This window comes from Sceloporus undulatus, chromosome 3 (genome assembly GCF_019175285.1).
Source record: "Sceloporus undulatus isolate JIND9_A2432 ecotype Alabama chromosome 3, SceUnd_v1.1, whole genome shotgun sequence".
Lineage (NCBI taxonomy): Eukaryota > Metazoa > Chordata > Lepidosauria > Squamata > Phrynosomatidae > Sceloporus > Sceloporus undulatus.
In genome coordinates this window covers 105948701-105970002 of record NC_056524.1, presented here as the reverse complement: position 1 = coordinate 105970002, position 21302 = coordinate 105948701, and the positions used below count along the sequence as shown (strand labels likewise).

Below are 21302 nucleotides of genomic sequence, written 5' to 3'. Positions count from 1 at the left end.
TATACACCATCCTTTTCACAACGTAAGACACAATGCAGCTTACAATGATTTATATCAAATTTCTACTAACATCTTATTTTACAAAAATGAAAAAGCATTTAAAACAAACAATTCTGTTAAGAAGGCACATGGTTAAAAGCAGTTTAAAAACACAGCACACCATTTTCAGAACACCCTATTGCCACATGACTTAAGAATCAAAGGCCTGTCTAATTAAAAAGGTCTTTCCCTGCTGGAGGAAAGAAAGCAGAGAGGGAGCTGACCAAACTTCCTGTGGAAGGGAGTTTCATAGATAGGGGGCAGCCACTGAGGTACATAACAGAATGCATGCATTCTATTTACATTATAAAAGGGAACTGTACTACAGATTTATTGCTTCTGTTTGCTCTGCACAGTAAACACCCTTCATCCTTCAAAGCCTAATACAGTGCTTTAAAATGTTAAGCCATGCACTGTTTGTTAAGTGGACTTAGAAGCGTTACCCTTCTTAGCATGCAGGATGTTTTATGCTCGCAAAAGAAATATGTGTAAATATTGGTAAGTGTGGTAATTGATTTCAGCTGTGCCAACAGGACAACCTGATAAACAGAACGTACTTTCCAGAAATCAATAAACACTACCTTAAATATTACAAGCAAATAAAAATCTGTCCTTATTCCATGCTGAGTTTCAAATAGAGCAAAAGGTTTTTCTGAGGAAGCCTGCCGAGACAAAAGGCTTCCAGGGACTTGTGTATCAAAGGTATAATATCAGATCTGGAGAACGGCAATACTGGCCACATGAAGGATTCTACATACCCATTTGCGCAGTACTGCGGGACTGGACCCCTGTTTGCTGAGGGGAGTACCGTGCACAGCTATTCATCTGTGGAGAGGCTGCTGACCCCTGGGGTTGCGTGAGAGGGGCAGTGATGGGAACAGCAGGCCTGACAACAGTTGCACAGTTTGTAAGAGCTGGGCTTCCTGGGTGCACAGCTCCCGAGGTGCCTTTTGCTGTTGGAGAGCCTCCTGCTAAATTCCTGGACTGACCAGCTCCTGCAGGAATCCTGGAGAATGACAGGGACAGGTGGAGAGGAGTTGATTTTTTAAACATTAATTTTTATTAGTTTACTTGCGATACTAATGCAAAATATCAATAGAAAGAGATAAACACAAACCAGAACATATATCTCTATATGAAGTTAAATGTTAATATGTATTACAATGGTACAGGCATACTACAAGAAGTTACATAGCACACTCTTCTTCTCATCAGTCTCCCCTCACCTTGCTAAGTTTCTCCCCAAGCTTGGAGGTTTCTCACCAAATTCCTTTTTTTTGGACCAGAATTCCTGAGACTTTTCCAAGCTCTGTTTTCTCCTTGTAGTGCTGTAATACCACAGCTGTTTCATAAATTTGCAAGAGTGGAGAGATAAATATTTGGCTTTCTACTTTGTCACATTTCCTGCTCCACTCAGCTGAAGTTGTATGGGCACACTAATTATCTTTGCCAAGCTACTAGCCAGAGCAACTTTGGGCAGGTACACTTCTTTGCTTGGAAGCAGATGACACCAAAGACTGCAAAAATGAACACAATTTTTGGCATCATGCCACAATAGTTTACTTGGCTGCAATGTATGAAAGACATACTTGGATAGGTAGCTCATTCCCAGAGCATGGAAACATTTCCTTTCTGGACAGCAAGGTTACCTTTTTTGTATGGCTTTCCACCTTCATCTGGTAGCTTGAAGTCAGAATTGTAGAATTGCTGATGCAGTGAGCAATAACCTTGACCATAGAAAGTGCAAATGGTCTTCTATTGTTAACACCACTAGATCCATGTACTACATTCTCCTTGGCTGAGGGAGAGGGGCTACTATGATCCCTGGTGTTAACTCTTCTCAAACTTTGTGGAATCCTCTTGGAAGTAGGACTGTCATTTAAAAGGCCAAGGGTGAACAACATACCAATGTTTTCTGGACCCTGGGCTGGCATCTCTGCATCTTGTTTGATTTGTGAGGTGAACAGATCCATTATGACTTACAATCACCTCCTCATAAGGGTGTCTAATGGTCTAGCCCACAAGCTAGAGACTGTATTGAAGGCCATGTAGCCTTAGAATGCTTTGGCTTTCTAAAATGAACTCTTGTAGATTTTACATCAAATCAGAAAAAAGAAGCTATGTAGAATTACACAGTGGCTGGCACTGATAGGGATATGCAAAAATGTAATTCATATTACAACTGCATATGCCTTTTGTTGTTGTTGTTGTTGTTGCAGAGGTTGGTATTCTCTTTCACCATTTGCAACAACCTCCCAGGACTCATGGATTTACTGCAGTAATTCCTCTGAATGGCCAGTATATGGCTGGTGGAGATAAACAAGCTTCATTTCATTTATATACCGCTTCATGGAGGGGATCGGAGAAGCATCTGCCTAAACTAATTACATCATTAACTAAGAAAAAGGTAACATCAGTCCATGTCTGGCTACAGGGAACAGCCAGGAGCTACTTTGAGTTCAGTCATTACAACATTTATCTGTGAATTGCACTTGGAACCCCACAAATATTTTAGTAGGAATGAAAAGCACTGTACTTCCAGGTCATTTGTGTACCTGTAAGGGAAATGCTCAGATGCCATGATTAGGTAAAAAAAATGGTTAATGAGTATTCTCCTGATGACACTAATAAGTCAATAGGCAGCCTAAGAAACACCGTGTATAAATAGATCCCAGATATACCTCTGAATTATCTGAGGAGCTTCTGGGTGCAAGACAACAGACTGTGCCCTTCTATGAGATCTGCCGAGGCCTGAAAATTGTTATGCTGGAGAATCCAACAATCCTTTCTCGCTGGCTCTTGCCAGTGGCATCTTTCCTCTGCAAACCTCTTGCAAACAGACCAGTGTAAATGCCATTTATCAACTCTCTTTTGAATAGTACAGTAACACCCCAAATCCACAAGACAGTGATATCTTTATTCATATACATTTTGCATGCTTTTGAGACTTTACTGGCTTCTTCATATCAAATCCTATTGTAAGACCTTTTGCTTGATGAAGAATGGATGTTATCGTCCTTTGCTATATGGCCAATATGGATATCCCTTGTTATGTCTCTTGAATATTAGCCTAAATCTAATTTCTACTTCCAACTAGAGTAGACGTACTGAATACATAAAACCTACAGAGGTATTGACTTCCAATTTCCCATTGATTCAAGGAATCTGTTCTAGGTGAGACAAGCAATTGGATTTAGATGATTGTTTAACACTAAAAGCAATCAGTAAATACCTGAGGATAACCTGAATGCAAGGTTGAAATAGAACTCTAAAATGTTTTGCCATGAAATTATATTTTGGAAGATAAGTTACACATGCTTCCTAACAATGTTTTTTTTTTAAACTGTCCTAAAATCAACTATCTAAGGAGAAAGCATCTTCAGGTAGCTGAAATATGTGAGTATCCTTGGGCAATTTGGGAATGAAAATGGAAGCAGGTTGCTTTTCCACTAAAAGTACACTACAAATGCAATTTGTATATTCTTACCTTTCAGATCAGGTGATGGATGGCCTCCTTGTCTGTAGGAAAAGATTAACATTGGAAAATACTACATGATGAGATGACTCTCATCAGGTCTCTAAATCTACCTCACCAGGTCTCAAGATCTTCTTCAAAGGCTCCATTTTGCATGTCCTAACTAAGTAAAGCAGGAAATAACCTTCCCAGGGTTGGCACCCTAGTTATCAAATCATCTCCCTGGTACCTTATTTACTATCTTCTTGGTATCTACTAATGGATTTTTTAAAACCACAAGCCTTCCCAAACCAGTTTAAAAGAATTAAGGTCAGAGCTACTAATTAGTTTTACTTTTCTAGCAAATAAAGATGTTTCAGGGTACAGTTTACTGCTTTTGTTTTATTTTATCACTGAATGTTTTATTCACTATTTTAATCACTATTTCATTTCATTTTATTTGACAATAATGGCTGTTATTCTATATGAGCTACTCAGCATGTAACTACCTTAGTTGCATAGCGAAGTAGCATCTCCTAGCCTGATTCCTCAATCCTGAGTTACTGGGCAATAACCTCTATGAATAATGGGGGTCTGTTATTCTGTTGACTGGAATGCAGCAGACTGATGTTTCCATCTTGCTCCATCCCTCCAGTGATCTCTGGTGCAATGGTCAGAACATCAGTCTTCTCCATCCCAATTGACACCAAAACAGACTTTCATTGCTTGCAGCAGCTGCTGCTCAATAATTCAGGGCTGGAGGACTTTTATGATCCCTACTGAGAATCAGCATGGTGTAGTGGTTTGGGTGCTGGACTACAACTCTGGAGACTAGGGTTCAAATCCTCGCTCAGCCATGAAACCCCTTGGGTGACCTTGGGTGAGTTACACACACTCAACCCTAGGGAAAGCAAATCTTGCCAAGAAAACCCCAAGATAGGGTTGTCTTAGGGTTGTCATCAGTCAGTAATGACTTGAAGGCACACAGCAACAACAACTGCAGCAGCAGCAACAACAACAACAATGTATACCTTACTATACTGAATAAGTAGTGATCATGAACCAGCAATGAATGCGTAACTTTAGGTTACATATTCATAAGAGTGACTGTGAATTCTAGCCATTATTAGTCTGAAAGCTAGCCAAAGATGAGAGGCTCACATACACATTGCAAATAAATCTACAAATATATTCTGAAATGCGTATGTGTGTGTATGCTATGGGAACAAAGCCACAGGCATGTAATGTATGAAAAATACAGATGTGAAATATCAGCAGCATCTAACATCAAAATCCTCGTCTATAGTACTGGGCTGAAAGCTTGATCTTCAGAGTCCTTATGTGTCCATAATTCTGCCCCTAAGCAGTTATAAATTCTGCAGTGTCAAATGGGTGAGTACAAAAACTCTATTATTGCAAATAGATATCTTTTAATTGTTATAGCAGTGAGCTAATATGCATGCTCGTTCAATAAATATATCACTTTACAACCTGGAAATGTAAAATAGTGATTTCAATAAATTCTTTTTATTGGTGATTTAAATTGCCTTGAATTTAAATTTATCTATTCTGTTAAAAACAACAACACCCAACTCGCTAAAGAAAAGATAAAAGGAAAAAAAACAGGGGATTTTCCTTTAGAGGATTTATGAGCCCAAGTACAGGGATATTAGAAGCTGCCATATACTGGCCTGGTTTAGATATCAAGTGGCTTCTAGTTATTGTTTGTAGGCAGCACGTAAAGCACAGTTCCAAATCTGAATGTCTCTGGAAAATCATTTAACAAATTAGGATATTTCCTTTAAAGCAAGACATGAAATACGGTGAAGTGGGAGGACGGAGCATTTGAGGACACTGTTTATTCCTGCTCCAAAAAACCATGATCTGTTTCACCAGGAATGTGATGTTTCAGATGGATTGCTGTATCAGAGCAGTGATCCACATAGCTCAGTTGATCAGTGTCAGCAACTTGTCAGGGAGATAATACCCACTCTGGCTATCTTGAGATGACTCTGAGATTGTGGCCTGAATCCTACTGCTTAATCCCAACTAGAGTAGATCCTTTTAATCAAGAGAAAATGGCTGTGTGCACTCTTGACTTATTGGGTAGCAGCAGCTGCAAGCAATGAGGGTCTGTTCTTGTACAAGACCTAATTGATTTGTTGCTACAGTTTGCAAAAACTCTCTTTTGTGGGGTGGTCTATGTATTTTTTTAGATCACTTCCTTCTTCTGTTATGGCACCAGGGCTCTCTGCTCTGAATCCGTCTGTCTGTCTGTAAGTAAAATAGATTAAATCTTCCTCACTCCTTCTCCATAAGTGAAAATGAATAATGTCTTCATTTCATCTTTAAATCTTCATGTTTAGCTAAGACATCTGTCTTAATTTCCAAGAAAATATCAATATATGTGTGTGTTCATCTGAGTGTATGTATTTGCATTTCAGTGACAAGCTACGGATGGGGTTTAATACATAACACTTAATGACATCACTTGGTTGTTGACTCTAGGTTTCAGATTTTGACCTGGAGATCTCAGGAAGGAACCTAAACTGACAACTCTACTAGTGGGCTCTTCCAGGAGCACAAGAGGGGGATCCAGGATCCATATGAGGCCTGTCCTTTCCCCTCTAATGCAGGTTAATCACGGTGATTCAATGGCTCTAACAATAAGATTAATAGTAGAATTTAGGACCAGTTATAGGGGAAAAATATGTGCTCTGGTGTTGAGCGATATAGCCAGTTGACCAAATACATTTTGAGGACAAATATTACAAATACATTAAATATACATCATGAAATGGAAAGTGACTTCTGTATTGAAGACAAAGAAATAAAAATATCTAAATTGTGACTGACCGCAGACACTTCGGAATTTTTCCCCAGTAGATACCATTTTATATCATTTTAAAGCAGGCATAACCATTTTCATGCCCTCTATTCAGGTGTTCTCTGATCTCTCAATGCGGAACTTCCCAGTATCTCTCACCTGGAAACAGGAGTAACGTAATTGCCTGGAAAGACACCAGACATGCCATTTCTCATAGATGTTCCTTTGAACCAGCCATCCTGACACTTCTCAATAACACGATACATTTCACCCTTACGCAGTTCCAACTCATCAGTCTTCTGGGGCTTGTATGCATACAATGCCAAGTAGCTGGAAGAAAAAAAAAATCACATAGAGTGAACAGATGTAGCTGAAACACACATGAGGCCATTAAGTTGCACTTTGGTTTAACTAAAGGAGCTCTCTTGATCAGAAACAAATTCCAAGGTCCTGCACTGCCAGATGGCGCTCTCTTATCATAGCTACTTCTGTTGATGGCACTCCTCCAAAAAAAACCCAACCCTACTTCTTAACCCAGGCAGCATCCCAACTACAGGATTTCTAAGGTGCTGCAAGTTGGAGTGCGGAGAAATGACTACAGCACCACCCTCCTGATTGCCATGTGCATTCAGGTAGGCAGCAGGAGTGACCCTATGGGGTCCTACTGCAATCACTACATTCAGTGTGCCTTGCAACCAAGACAGCACTGCAGTCATTACCCAGCACCCCTATCTTCAGCACCAGAAACCCTTTGGTTAGAGTGCTGATGTCTTGTGAACCCATAAATATTGAACAGAATGCCAGACAATGTTTCTATACACAGGTAAGAGAAAAGATAGTAAAGAGAGACAATTCACCTTCTTATTTGGCCAGAAAAAGGGCAGTCAGGGAAGCCAGGGTGGGTTTGAAGGCCGCAAAGGCAGCCTTGGAGGACCATTTGAGGCCTCAGGGTTGCACTTGGCCCACTTTTGCTTTTGTTTGTTATAACTATCTAGTACTGTTTCTTTGAACAGGAGAGACTGAACTAACCACCACTCAATATGGACAATTGCTTTTGATTTCAACAATAAATCATTGGATTAACCTATGGTTAGTCTCTATTACAGTAGACTGATTGCAACAATGGGATTTCTTAAACCAACATTTATATAGGTCCCATTGATATTATGAATATACAGTACTCCTTTGGGGGCTGGTGATTGGATTTGACCCATTAAAACTAACATTATGCAATAACCAAGAAAGACTGCAGGATTTTTTTAAAGTACTGTATGCAATAAGCTACCAAGAAACTTTTAATGTTTCTGAAGTACCTAGAAATATTGTATAAAGATGATGCTTCAAAATTCTTGCTCTTAGTGGATGTGTAAGTGCTTTTTAAAAAGTGCTAAAGAAGGATGGTTTGTATTATAAAAAGAACTGCATTTATTCTGCTAAATTCCATGTAAATTCTGTGTCATATGAAGAGAAATACATCAATCAAACAGGAACATTTTTTATTTAAAAAAACACTGTGCATTATAACCATGGTGACTGTAGACTGCAGCCCATAAATATAATACATAACATTTTATTTTCTAGTAAACATAATTTAAAGACTAAATGCTGTTTGTTTTTAGCTTTTATAGGGACAGACTGCTTTTGTTTATAAAAAATAAGTAGCAATAATTATTAAGTTTATTATTTATTAAACTATTTTTATAACTCCCTTTATCTGAATATCTCAAGGCAGAAATTATTAGAACTCATTGTTTTGTAACAATTCATCAAAGGTGTATATTGAATTATTTTGCTATACGCTTTAATAAAAAACAGCCTGGCCAAATAATGTATTTTCTAGTATACAATAAATCTGGGGGGGAGGGGGAACTACTGGAAAATTATTTAATGGATATTTTCTTCGACAGTGCTGAGAATAAGCATAGCGAGGATAGAATCTGACTCTCTCTTCAGTTGTTTGGTGCTCCTAAAACTTAGGGCTGGAGTCAAGAGCTGCCAGCACTAAGGGAAATGGTTACTCAACTGCCATTCTGTGTTGCTGGGGAGTTAGCTTAAACTGGAGCAACAGTATTTGCAGCAATGAAATGGTAGGGAGGGAGATGTTTATGGCACAGGAAGATCATGTAAAGAACTTCATTAGGAAGGAAGAAGGGTTGAAAAGGCTGATGAAGTATTGCCAAGCCATCAGGGGCTATACTTTTATAGCACTATACCTATTATGCTGCGGCCTATGCCTAGGGTTTGTAGTTTGGTGAAGAATTAGAGAGCTCTGGCTAAGAATTCTAAATGCGTCTCCCTAAACTGCAAATCCCAGGATTCCATAGGATGGAACCATGACAGTTAAAATGGAATCACAGAGCCATAATTGTGAATTGGGAAAGGGCCCCAGATGTGCCTTGTATCCAAGTCAGCGTTGCACTTTCCATTGTGCTAACATTAACATTGTGTTGGAGTTGTCAGGAAGTGAAACAACATTACAATTGGCCCTCCATATCCACAGATTTTTTAATGCATGGATTCAACCATCCACGGCTTGAAAATAAACCAAAAATGTATATATAAATTCTAAAAGGCAAACTGTGGTTTTGCCATTTTATATATGGGACACCATTTTACTATGCCACTCTATATAATGGGACTTGAGCATCCACTGATTTTGGTATCCATGAGGGGTCTTAGAACCAAACCACAGTGGATACCAAGGGCCCACAATATTTCCAGTTGTATTTAGAAGGAAGTGGCTTTTGAATTCTCAAGGTCACTTTTAACTGTTTTGGGCCAAGTTTGCAATACAGTATCTAATGTTAAGATGAGGGTAACCATTTTTCAATTTTGTTTATTTTCTACTTTCAAACCCTTATATTTTAATCATTCAACCAAAATTCCATATGGGATGATATTTACACTTAGTCCTGTCTCTCAGTTGATCATCAGTGTAATTAACATGTCAAGCAAAGAACTATTAATTTCTAACATGCTGTCATTTCTAAAATAATGTGCTTGCAAATTGTTTCTCAGAACTTTGTGCAGACATGTTTGCTTGGTGAAGAAAGAAGACAGCTATGCATGACACCTGCTGTTAAAAACATAAACATTTCTGTTGTGCAAAAATGACCTAGATAAATTTTTAGACTTCCTTTGAGATTAACAACATTAGCCAGCTATGAAGTCTCTGGACCTAACTGCTTTCATCACCCACTCATGCCAAGCTAGGATGATAAACTAGTACTGTAAAAAAGAACATCATTCCCACAATTTCAAAGCTGCAAGATGACATTTCACAGTATTATGGGCGGGAACTAGTTAACTGACACAGTTTTAATCTATGATATTCAGCACTAAAAGTTGCCTGCCAGAATTTCCAGCTTTAACTTGGGCCTGAGGGACTCAACTGTGACTGAATTTATAATGTTGAATTCACGGTGCTGTGGTTAATGTCATCTCTGTAGGTCTATTATAAGTCTGAGATACAATTGCTTTGAAGTGAAGCTTGGCTTCTAGGCACCAAGAGCACGAAGGTGCTTATTTCTTTTTCTACATACATAAAAAGTATTCTATAACTTGGTCAAGTGAAACATTGCAGGGAACTGACAGCTAAAAGGAGGGGAGCACCTGCCTTAAATTTTTAATGAAACACATAATCAAGTGTCTGCTCACTATCAAGTAAGCATATTGTAAACTGAAGTATCTATTACTAATACATATCTTATCTGGTGCTTCTTTCACTACAGGTTCAGTTTCACTTTCCACTGTACATAACTCCTGTCATTTTGGATGGCAGCTCTGATACAGAACATGTGAGCAACCAATGCTTCCTCTCACCCTGTTTCTGTAATTAAAATTTTATCCCAGATGTCACTTTAGAGGCACAGAAGGATTCTAGTGATGTTCATCAACTGCAATATTTCTTAGAGATCCCATAGGTCTCAATTTCAGCCCAAGTGGAACCCAAGGCAGCTTCCAGAAATAGTAAACTAAAAATGCCCCTTTTGTTAAATTAATTTGTGGACAACACATGATTTATGAAAACGATCTTTCATTTTGAAAGGCCATACATTAAATATTTACAGTTCCCTGAATTCTTCTTTTGGGCAAAGCTGCTCATTAAATCCAGGTTTATTTTGGCAAATATTTTGGACTGGATCCAGATTCTGCCATCTAAGAACAGAAAAGCTCCTTCTGTCTCTGGTAGGTTTTTGATGCATTAAGCATTTATATTAGTGGACAAAGAAAAAAGTGATATTTGCCAATTCTCTTTGCAATTCCCCTTCTCTGCAAACAAGTGTTGGAAGACACCACAGAATAGTACAGGAGATTGGGATGGAGGCTGCAAGGGGAGATTGGAATTAGCAAAGATAGTCTCCTTCCCCTACCAATGACCGGATAATCCTGAATGGCAGGGATCTAAACCATTATATATTGGGCTCCACACTTCAAGTTTGTGGATCGTTTTGTTTCAGCAGTGGATCTTATTTAGAATAAAAGCAAATGTAAAATATATTATAAGGGTTTGGATTATTTTCCAGATCTTATTTGTGATTTCCTCAAACAGAGAAGAATGTCATCTTATATTCTCTTTTATTTAAGCTAAAGTTCTAAACACATAGTTTATATCCTCATTTATTTATACTATGATACAGACCTGTCCCCCCCATTATGTTACAGACTGCTCTTCATAACAAAGATAGTCTCAGGTGTTCAATTGTACAGAACATTATTTCACAAATGGTTTAATTTACAGAAATGGATTTTCTCTCGCTGATAGGCACCCAGCCTGCCATACTATAATTCATACAACTGTAATAAATATCCCAGAAGCTAAAAATGGACAAGGTAAAGAAGGTGACCTGTGCTTTCACTGTCATTTATCAGTTCTGGCAGAAGGCTAGGCCATGTCCAAGGTGCTGGTAATGACATGTAAAGTGTTCCTTGTAGAGAATGCCTGTTCTTTAACATTCCAAAGAATAAAGCCCAGACGATTCATGGACTGTTAAAACTGTATCCCAGGCAAATAGATGCTTACATGTTCAGAGGTAGCTGGACCTTCGAAGGTGTTCCTTGATCTCCCATGATTGTGCTTGTCCTGGGTCCAGCCATGGTTGCAGATCCAGCAGAAGCAGAATCCTAAATACAAAAATGGAGCAAAATGAAACATATTGCTTAATGAAAAGCTAGACCTGGTTCAGGCTAAGGCTGTCCCTTCCAGCATTTTGCTTCTCAGAGTTTTGCCAGCTGTCCCATGGCAACTCATAAACAGGACATAGTTGAGATAGGTTTTCCTTGTGACTGGCTCCTGGCATATGGAAATGTTCCAGGATGCAGAAAACCTTGACTTCACATTCCAGGAGCCCTAACTATTAAGGCAAATGATTATGGGAGTTCTAGTCAAAAAGCCTGGAGGACCAATGGCTTGCTGTACACCTTCTCCCTTTAATTCCAATATCTAGACTGGCATAATTACCTAAACCCTAATGCATCCTTCCTAGTTGCAAGATTGGTATAATGTTCCAGCCCAGGTTCCATAACTGGGCTTTTAGGGTGCTTCTAGACAAACAGGTCTTTCAACTAATTGGTCCTCTGAACTCACATACTACATAGTTTGCATGGGATATAGTGCTACAATCCTCTCTCTCTTTTAAGGAGAGCAATTTTAATCCTATTCACTGAACTATTTCCTATTGTACTTCCTGGTTACTCTCTGCCATAACAATTCCTTGTGATATCTAGAAGCTGCTTTAGGTACATATAGGTAAACAAATCAAGCATTCCCTATTTTGTTTTTTGGGAGATTCACATCTGGGTGCTGTTGGAAGCTTGTTGGACACCTTAGCAGACTGTATTTAGTAGTGGAGGTTTACAAGCCCCACATTACTCAGAAAATCCTTTTTCTTAGTCTGATGGAGTCTAGCTATTAACTGGTTAGAATACATAGTACAGTTGACCCTTCTTATACATGGATTTTTTATACACGGATTCAAGCATACACGGTTTGAAAATGTTCAAAAAAAGTATAAATTTCAATTATCAAACCTTGATTTTCCAGTTTTTATGAGGGACACCATTTTGCTATGTCATTATATTCAATGGGACTTGAGCATACATGGATTTTGTTATACACGGGAGATCTTGGAACCAAACCCCAGCGTATAACAAGGGTCCACTGTAGTCAATGTTGTTGGTTTCCAATTTATGGCAACCCCATGGCAATCCTATCACAGGATTTTCTTGACAACACTGTAACCATACACCACACTGGCTTTCAATAGCCAATATGCTTCTTAAGTATTTATGTGCTGGTAAAATAAATTGTAGAAGAGCCAGCATGATGTAGTAATCTGAGCTCTGGATTATGACTCTGGAGAGTTCAAGACCCCTCTCAGCCATGGAAACCCACTGGGTCACCTTAGGTAAGGCACACTCTCTCAGCCTCAGAGGAAGGAAAAGACAAACCCCGCTCTGAACAAATCATGCCAGAATAACCTTGGGAGGCTCACCTTATAGTTGCCATAAATTGGAAACAACAACAACATCCTGTACAATTAAACTATCAGACATTCAAATAATGTACCTTTATTTCTTATTGTTTAGCAGAATTTTTTATTATCTTGAGGTATGTTCTTTCATCTTTATCCATTCTAAGAGAAATTTTCTGTCATGGGGGAAAATTTGATTATTATGGTTTAAATTTTTTGAGGAAGGATGTTAATTCTGTTGTAATAACATCTTCAGGAAAGAAAGTAGAAAGGTTGTGCAATAGAATCATGTCAATTATAAGGATATATATGCATTTCAAATGAACAAAGTTGGAAATATTTGCAGCTATTTAATAAATCCCATGTTCCATCCATCCATCCATCCATCTTTAATCCACTATCAATCAGTAGCTAACATATGGCTCTATAGTTTTTAAAGTTTACAAGTTTATGAGATCCTGTATCCACTTCAAAGTAGTGAATTCACTGATTCAGCTATTAAGGGACCTGGTATTAAATGTATTTATAAATCCTTCCTCTGCTTTATGAAGTCTTGTGGGATTTCTCAAATCCATGAGTTGAGGCACATTTCATAAGCTGTGAAGTGTGACAAAGTTTTAATGCTTCTTTCCAGCTCACCGACTTGTAATCTTAAAACTTCTATCAGTCATTTATTTAGCTGATGCCAGCACCAAGAATTGGCACAAGGGCAATGGGGCAGAAGCAGCTTTTGATGCTGGGCTTTGGATATCTAGTTTGCATGCACTGTCTTTCTGAACACAATAAGCAAAGAAGCACAGAACTCCTCGGAGAAGATTTAGGAGGGAGAGATATACTGGGAGATTACTACACATGGCTTTTAAACTGTGATTAGACCTGCAAAATAGAAGCTTTGGTGATACTTATCACATAATGCTGCATCTGACCTGTAGCTGCCACATCCCCCAAGCATGGTTAGGGTGTCCCTTTACAATGACAAGGGAAACCCATCAATGAGCCCACAATTGCACAAGTACCCAGGTGTGAAACATCACTGCTGGGGCAGTTGCGTTCTTGACAGTCACGTGGTGTAAGTGTTTCCTAATCTTCCCCATCCCCCCTCCTCCTCTCTGTTCCCAAGCAGTCTGATTACTTTTATTATTTTTTTCTTATTTCTTTTAATTATTCTTTTTTAAAAAGCTCTTAAATCACAGCAACAGAGCCCTAGAATTGCACAAAAAAAATTAAAATAAATATAAAGGAAAATGAAAGGCATGCTGGATAGGACATAGAGGAAGAAAATGGGTTAGAGGGGAGTGTGACGGTGGCAGCAGTGCCAGTCGTATGATTGCCAAAAAAAAAAAAAAATGGCAAGAGAGAGAGTTAGTTTAGACAGGAGGACAAGTGGAGTCTGATGCCACTGCTCAGACTTCAATGCCTATGTTACCAGGTTAGCTCCCCATCTCTTCAGATCTGAGGGGCAATTCACTGAGAGCTTTCCCCCCACATCCTGTTAAAACAAGAAGGCTCATGAAACAGGAAGACTTATGAGTCATGACACTGGCACTCTACTTACTACCATGGTGCAAATGGGCTGAAGCGCATATACCTACCAACTCTCTTCTGGCTTCCAGACAGGTTCAACATAGTGCAAGTTGGACATACATATATAAACACCTTAATGCTGATCCAGTGAGATCTGGCACAAGTGGGGAGGAGGCAGGTGCCCATGCTTTAAAGCCACCTTGCACAATAAAACAAATTTTTCACTTCCTGCAGCACCACTTGCCTTGAGATTTCTCTCCTCACTTGAAGACCCACAGAAGTACAGCAACTGTTTGAAATTTCAGATGGCAGCTACATGCTGCAATGCTGCCTTCTTCCACACTGCTATGCTCAATAACTCCTTTGTGTTAGATGAACCAAAAGTGAACTGTGCTTCCCTTTAGCTCAACCAATATAACCCCCCCTGCTCTTTTCAAGCCCTGGGATGACTCCTATACACCTTCCCCCCATTCCTCACCACATATGTTAATGGTTTCTCTAAGCATGAGAGACTAGAATGTCTACAAAGTAGGACAGGTTTTTTAAGAGTTATGGTGAAGAGGTGGGATGTATGTGGGTGGTTTTTGTTTGTTTTTTGGCACTTCTATGTTATTTTTCACCAGGATTACAGTGTCACTTTCACTAATAGAGGCTCATCTGCTATACTATTCTCATTTAGGTGCATCCAGTATCTACACAGAAATGGTCCACTTTGCAAATATAGCGACTTGGTGGTTCTGAGCCACTGTGAATTTAATGCCAGCAAATATGTATCTATAAATAAGTAAGCAGTGGAAGTTAAGAAGTAACACACGCTCCCATTTCCTGACTAAATCTTATTTTTCACATTGTTCGGAAGAAAGCTAAAAAGCAATCCCAAATGTTTTTTAGTTTCCGTGATGGTCTTTTTATTGGAAGCACTGGAGCCAGAAGGGCAGTGATAAAAGTATCAATATAAGCCAACATTATTTCATATTGGAGTTTGGGGATGTTATTGTTGTTGCTATTAGACAGGCATTATCTTTAGTGAATTCCCTACCACATCCCTTATTCCACCTTTAAAACAAATTTAGCAGCATCTCACCACAAGTTTTTCCTCACCATATTTATTAACAAAAGGGATGTGGCTTTTAATGCGCTGATTGCATATTTATAACTTATTTTTAAGAAGGGAGAGACATAGTCAGATATTCCACACATGCAGGTTAATAATATGTCATCCTCTGGGAATGCTGGAACTAGAAAACAGGCTAATGGTCCTTGAGATTCATGATACTCATTTCTGTCAAATCCACTGGCTCTATAAAACAATGGGTCATGCAATCATTCCAGCCCTTAATGTTCTCAGGAATAATGTGAAAGCACTTAATTCATAGTTGTACTACTACATATTGGCAAGAAAGAGTTACAGCCAAGATCAAGCATTCTCATCAAATGTTAATTACCAAAGTGGGAGGTAAAACATCCAGTAGCTACAGAACGCAGCTTTTCTTTCAGTGGTGCAATATATTTAAAACACCCCTCCATATGCAGCTAAATGTAATTACAGCTGCAGATGGGCCAACTTCAGCTACATATCTGTAGCAGAAGGCGATGAGTCTCAAACTCTCCTATAGATTTATCTGTCCAGTAAATCACTGAGCCAGCTGTGCCACTTCTACTCCTCCCCCACAAAGGCAACAGGAAAGGTTGGAGAAAACGCTCCTGTCAGGTTGTTTCTACTGTAGTTGGTCAAGATCACCATGGCTCAGCAATACCCAGGTTTTGGTCCTGAAAAGTTTGTTCTTGTGAGCGTGGCAGCCACAGTGCTCCCTTTGTTCCCTAGAACAGAATGGCAGGGAGCACTGTGGCTGACACTCTCAGAAGAACAAACTTTTCATTCTCCTTCTGCGTGAAAAGTGGGTTACCTGAGATAGGAAAAGAGCATATACACTTTCTCCCATAGAGATATCTGCCTCCCATTAACTTATATGTGAGATAGGCAGGAGATTGACAGCTTGCCTCCATGAATAGTTAGTTACAGGACTGCTATAAGATACCAATAAAAGCAGTGATACTCCTTATGATCTTGTGAGCTGTGCTACCATCTGTCTAGGGCAGAGCTTGTTAGGCTATCTGATATGGGAGACTGGCTGTTATTTTTTTCCTTTGTGCCAGGGACCAGCAGTAAATTTTAGCTTATTAGGTACCCTAAAGGGTACCTGCCTGATCTTGGAAGCTAAGCAGAGTCAGCCCTGGTTAGTACTTGGATGGAAGACTGCCAACGGATACCAGGTGCTATGGGCTACATTTCAGAGGAAGGAACTGGCAAAACCAACTCTGAGTATTCCTTGCCTAGGGAAAGCCTATAAAATGCATGGGATTGCCATAAGTCAACAGGTGACTTGGGCAACGTACAGGAAGTACAGTTGTTCCTTTCTTTCCTAGAAACTTTCCAGGGACTGCCAACCAAAGAGACTGGCCCTGGCCCAGGGGGCACTACTTTGAGTATCAATGATCTAAAGTACACCACTGTTCTAATTTAACTAGGTTAATTGGATATGTGTGATTAATTTGTTTCTACTTACAGTATTCACATTGGCTATCAGAAAGAGCCTTAGGCTGATTCAGGTATCAACCGACTTCTCCATGTGGCTCATGGAACTTTTCCAAGGAATAAATGCACAAGAACATTTTTGTTGTCAGGCCAGTCCATGAATACAGAAATTGCTTTCTGCTGAAAGCACTGGAAGTTATTCTTAGGGAAATGGAAGGTGGAAAATATGTTCATGCAATAGTGGAAGCTGCAGCTGTATCCCTGGGTTGTCTGGACAATAGCTTGCATTCTCCATTCTGCCTTGCTAACTTGGCAGAAGAGCCTGGATACACTGTGGAGAAGCCTTATAAATGTTTCAAAGGAAGTCGACAAATATTATAATCCAGATGTTGTTAAACTGCAGTTTTCATCATCCCTCATCATCAGTTATGTTGGCTAGGGCTGATGGAAGTTTTAGTCCCATCACAAGTGGCCCACCCTAGATGTATGTACTACTTTCTCATGTCTCCAGAATGGCATAGCTATATGAAGCTCAAATTACTTTAATATAAACACGAGCCAAAGGTTTTCCTATAAAGTAATAGAATCATAGAATCATAGAGTTGCAAGAGAGTACAAATCCATCCTGTCCAACTTCCTGACATGCAGAATTACACAGTCAAAATTAAATAAATAAATAAATAAAATGTTTGCCAATGAATCAAAATCTTATATTTAACATGAGAGTTTTGCATTTGTCCGACAGATTTTAATAGGTGATGTCATAATATAACAAGTCAGTCGTCTAAATATTGGACAGCTGTTTCCAAATTCAGCTATGCATTTTGGGTATATCACATCCTAATGCACAAAGACAACTCTGGTCTGAGGCTTGGACATTCAGTGTATAATAAATTCAGGTTAAATGTCTAATCCATAGTTGGGATAAAACCAAACAGCTGAATTTAAGATGAGTGGCATTGATGAAAAACAGTTACTTGAGTAAAAAATGTGTAAATCTCATTTTTAATAGAACTAATCCCTGATTTAGCTGACATCCTATAGATATCAAGCATATCCAGGGGTAGAGCTATGTGGGAAGGGGGATGAGGGCACCATCCTCAAATACAGATTTTGCTCTAAAATGAAATGTTCCTTCAGTCTCTAAATGTCTGTCACCAAGTCACCAAGAGAAAGTGAACACAGCAAATATAATACTTCTGAGTGTGAACCATTTTCAATGTCTCACTCTCTACAATGTTAGAAATGTTGGAACTAAAGAACAGGATTCTTATATAGAGGGACAATGCCATTATTTTGTCCCTCACAGCTAAACCATCCTTACCTGTGGAATACCTGTCCCCAAGGCTGGAAAGATTTTCAGATTCCCACCCCCAAAATCCCAAGCAGCAGAATTACTGCAGTCCAAAACAGCATTTTTCTGAGCATTTTTAAAATTGCACCTACCAACAGACATGGAAATATATGCTCCCCTTCCCCAGCACCAGTTTTTGTTAAATAGTAGAAATCCAATCAATATACCTAGTGATCAGGGATCTCAAGAGGTGCCACCCAATAACATCTGGAAGGCCACATCTTTTCTAGACCTGCTCTACATCCTCATCCCAATTCCCCCCCCCCCCAGTGATATAGTATATCTATGTATGCTAACAAGAATGACTAGAAATTACTTACCTTTATTTTCACACATTGCATGAATTGGTATAACGTGCCCGGGGAGGGAAATCAGTAAGAGTCCCCGGAGTATTACAAGTATGTGTAAACCCATCATTATTTTTCAATAACAAATTTGTAATGCTTTATCTCAAGGGGGCTAAATCAGTTCAAACCAACATGCTGGGCTAGGGGTCAGGCAATATTTGATCCAAAACATATCTTAAACTCATGAGCTCATATGATATGTTTTGAGTACAACTATTTACTATGCATAAAAACAGTATTTCTTGGGAGTCAAAGACAGAATGGACTAAAGCTATCTGTCCAAATTTTGTCTTCTATGCACAGGCAGAAAGCAAAATCTTTGACTTTGGCTCATGTTTATATTAAGTATGAATCCACACTACAGTTTGAATATTTTTAGAGATCTATTCTCATTTCCTCTTGAACAGATAGTCAGACTTCCATGACTCACTTCTTATTTTGGAAAACTGTTTAGATGAGCTTGGTTTGCTTTGTGTCACTGTATAAATTTGGAGCAGGTGACCATGCACAGCAATCCCTTTAGTGACGTAGCTGGGGGGGGGGGGTCCATGGGGTCCAGACCCCCCTTCCGTTAATTAATGTTAAAAATAATATCAACCAAACCTAATCTAATCACAAAATGTATGTTTTTCCCAGTGGATCTAGTTAAAATTGTGTTTATTACTTTAATATCTTGATGTATTTGCAACGTGTTTAACCCCTAGCCCCCCAAAATTGTGGCACTTAGTCTGGACCCCCCCCCTTTCCCAAAATCCTGGCCACGTCCCTGATCCCTTGTTGCTTTTTTCAAAATGTGTGCCTCCAGTTGGGAATCATGTATTGGTTCTTATTGTAAACTAACTATTGTGACGACTCCCTATTTAAGACCATAATTTGTTAGGATCACATACAGGCAATGCACTTTCATTTTTTTCTAGCTCAGGCTGTAATAGTTGGGTACAAGCAGCCACACTCTATTATTTATGAGATGCAGCTTTGGTCAGAAAATCCTGGGGATTTGGAGCAGCTGACCTGTGACCTTTTCAAATAGCAAGGAAGAATAATTCATAAGGGGTGCAAATGGAAAGAAGATGAGCCATCTGAGGCCTAGGCAAGATTAGTGAGCCAACTGGGACATCCTCAGCTGTCCAGCACAGCTCACTTGTGGACAGCTCTGCTGTGAACTTCACTTAGGCTCCATTTTATCTTTGGCCTGCAGCTGTACTACATTCTCAATACAGATCAATTTCACTAGCCAGTAAGAACACTCTGCATGATAGACAGACATAATTTAGAAGACCATTTTTTATGTTTTATGGGTTGCACTCGGTGTGCAGGCATCAAATGGGCTAGATACAAATTCTCTTGAAATAATGATCACGAAAATGCTTCCTTCCAGTGCTTCCTCCCTCATGAAAACATGCCTCATGAAAACAAATATACATCCACCCTGAAAGCCTCTCCTTCCCAGCTGCTGCATTATTCTATGAGAGGTTTTGCTTGTTGCCATTGTGGCTGGAACAAGATGATGATGTTGATTATGATGATGATTTTAAGTTTTCCAGACAATGAAAAGGTTGAAGACTATAATTCATTTTCAAATTTATTCTTGGCCACACAAGCTATCTATATGCCTACTGTCAATTAACAGAAAGTAGCTAAGATCAATCAACTGATATGAAAAATGAAGCAGGCAAACCTAGCTGTCTTGTGTAATCAGAACAGCAGTATATCAAAATGCTGATTCTTCATCAGATTTTACACCATACTGTGGTAATGTGTTCTTAGCACATTCATTTTTTATAACCTGAGTATTTTATAAAAAGATACAGTGGCCCCTTGTTATACGCTGGGGTTTGGTTCTAAGATCCCCCCGGGATAACAAAATCCATGGATGCTCAAGTCCCATTAAATATAATGACATAGCAAAATGGTGCCCCTTATTTAAAAAATGGAAAATCAAGGTTTGATATTTGAAATTTATACTTTTTTTGAACATTTTCAAACTGTGGATGCTTGACTCTGTGTATAAGAAGGGCCGACTGTATTTTAAAAGGGGAAGAAAGATATGGGGGTAAAGAAGTCTACATATGTTGTCCTGAACCTACTTGGTCTCACTGAAATCAATGTATATTTCTGGGTAACACAAAAGGTTTAGATTAAATTTAATGAATTTTCAATAGTTTTTCCAACTGATGAAATGGAAAAAAAGTACAAAAATATTTAAATAGCTATACAAGAAGAGAAATCAAACAGCGTTACCTCTTAATCAATAAAGAGATGTTTTATAGAGTTAGGGAGACAAACATGCTGATGTGGCATCAGTTTTATCACAGGTGGAATGCTATATATTGACAGCTATGCATATTGTTGTTGCTGTGTGCCTTCAAGTTGTTTCCAATATATGGTGACTCTAAGGTTAAGCTATAACAGGGCTATCTTGGCAAAAATTTGTTCAGAACAGGTTTTACCTTTGCTTCCCTGTGAGGCTGAGAGTGTGACTGGCCCAAGATCAGCCAATAAGTTTCCATGGCCAAGCAAGAATTCAAACCCTGGATTCCAGTGTCCTAGTCTGACAGTCAAACCACTGCACCATGCTAGCTCTCATTATGTATATTAGCTGCTCTGCTTTCTTTTCTTTACAGATTCAGAAAATATTTGATTTTTTATGAAGAGGATAGCTTTGATATTACAAATAATAGCTTTAAGAGATGCATAACTAATACAGCATTATCTGTTGGAGGAAGGGGAAAATATCTCACAGTAATT

General features: G+C 38.9%; 1 protein-coding gene across 1 annotated transcript in view; it reads right to left on the bottom strand.

Annotated features, from left to right (window-relative positions):
* The window catches only part of SH3RF3 (SH3 domain containing ring finger 3), a gene marked incomplete at its 5' end in the record, with an annotated part of 56650 nt that overhangs the window by 28173 nt on the left and 7175 nt on the right, over positions 1–21302 (bottom strand). Inside the window, 3 exon segments of the mRNA XM_042460350.1 lie at positions 798–1045; positions 6480–6650; positions 11344–11444. Of these exon segments, the coding sequence (XP_042316284.1) occupies positions 798–1045; positions 6480–6650; positions 11344–11444 (520 nt within the window).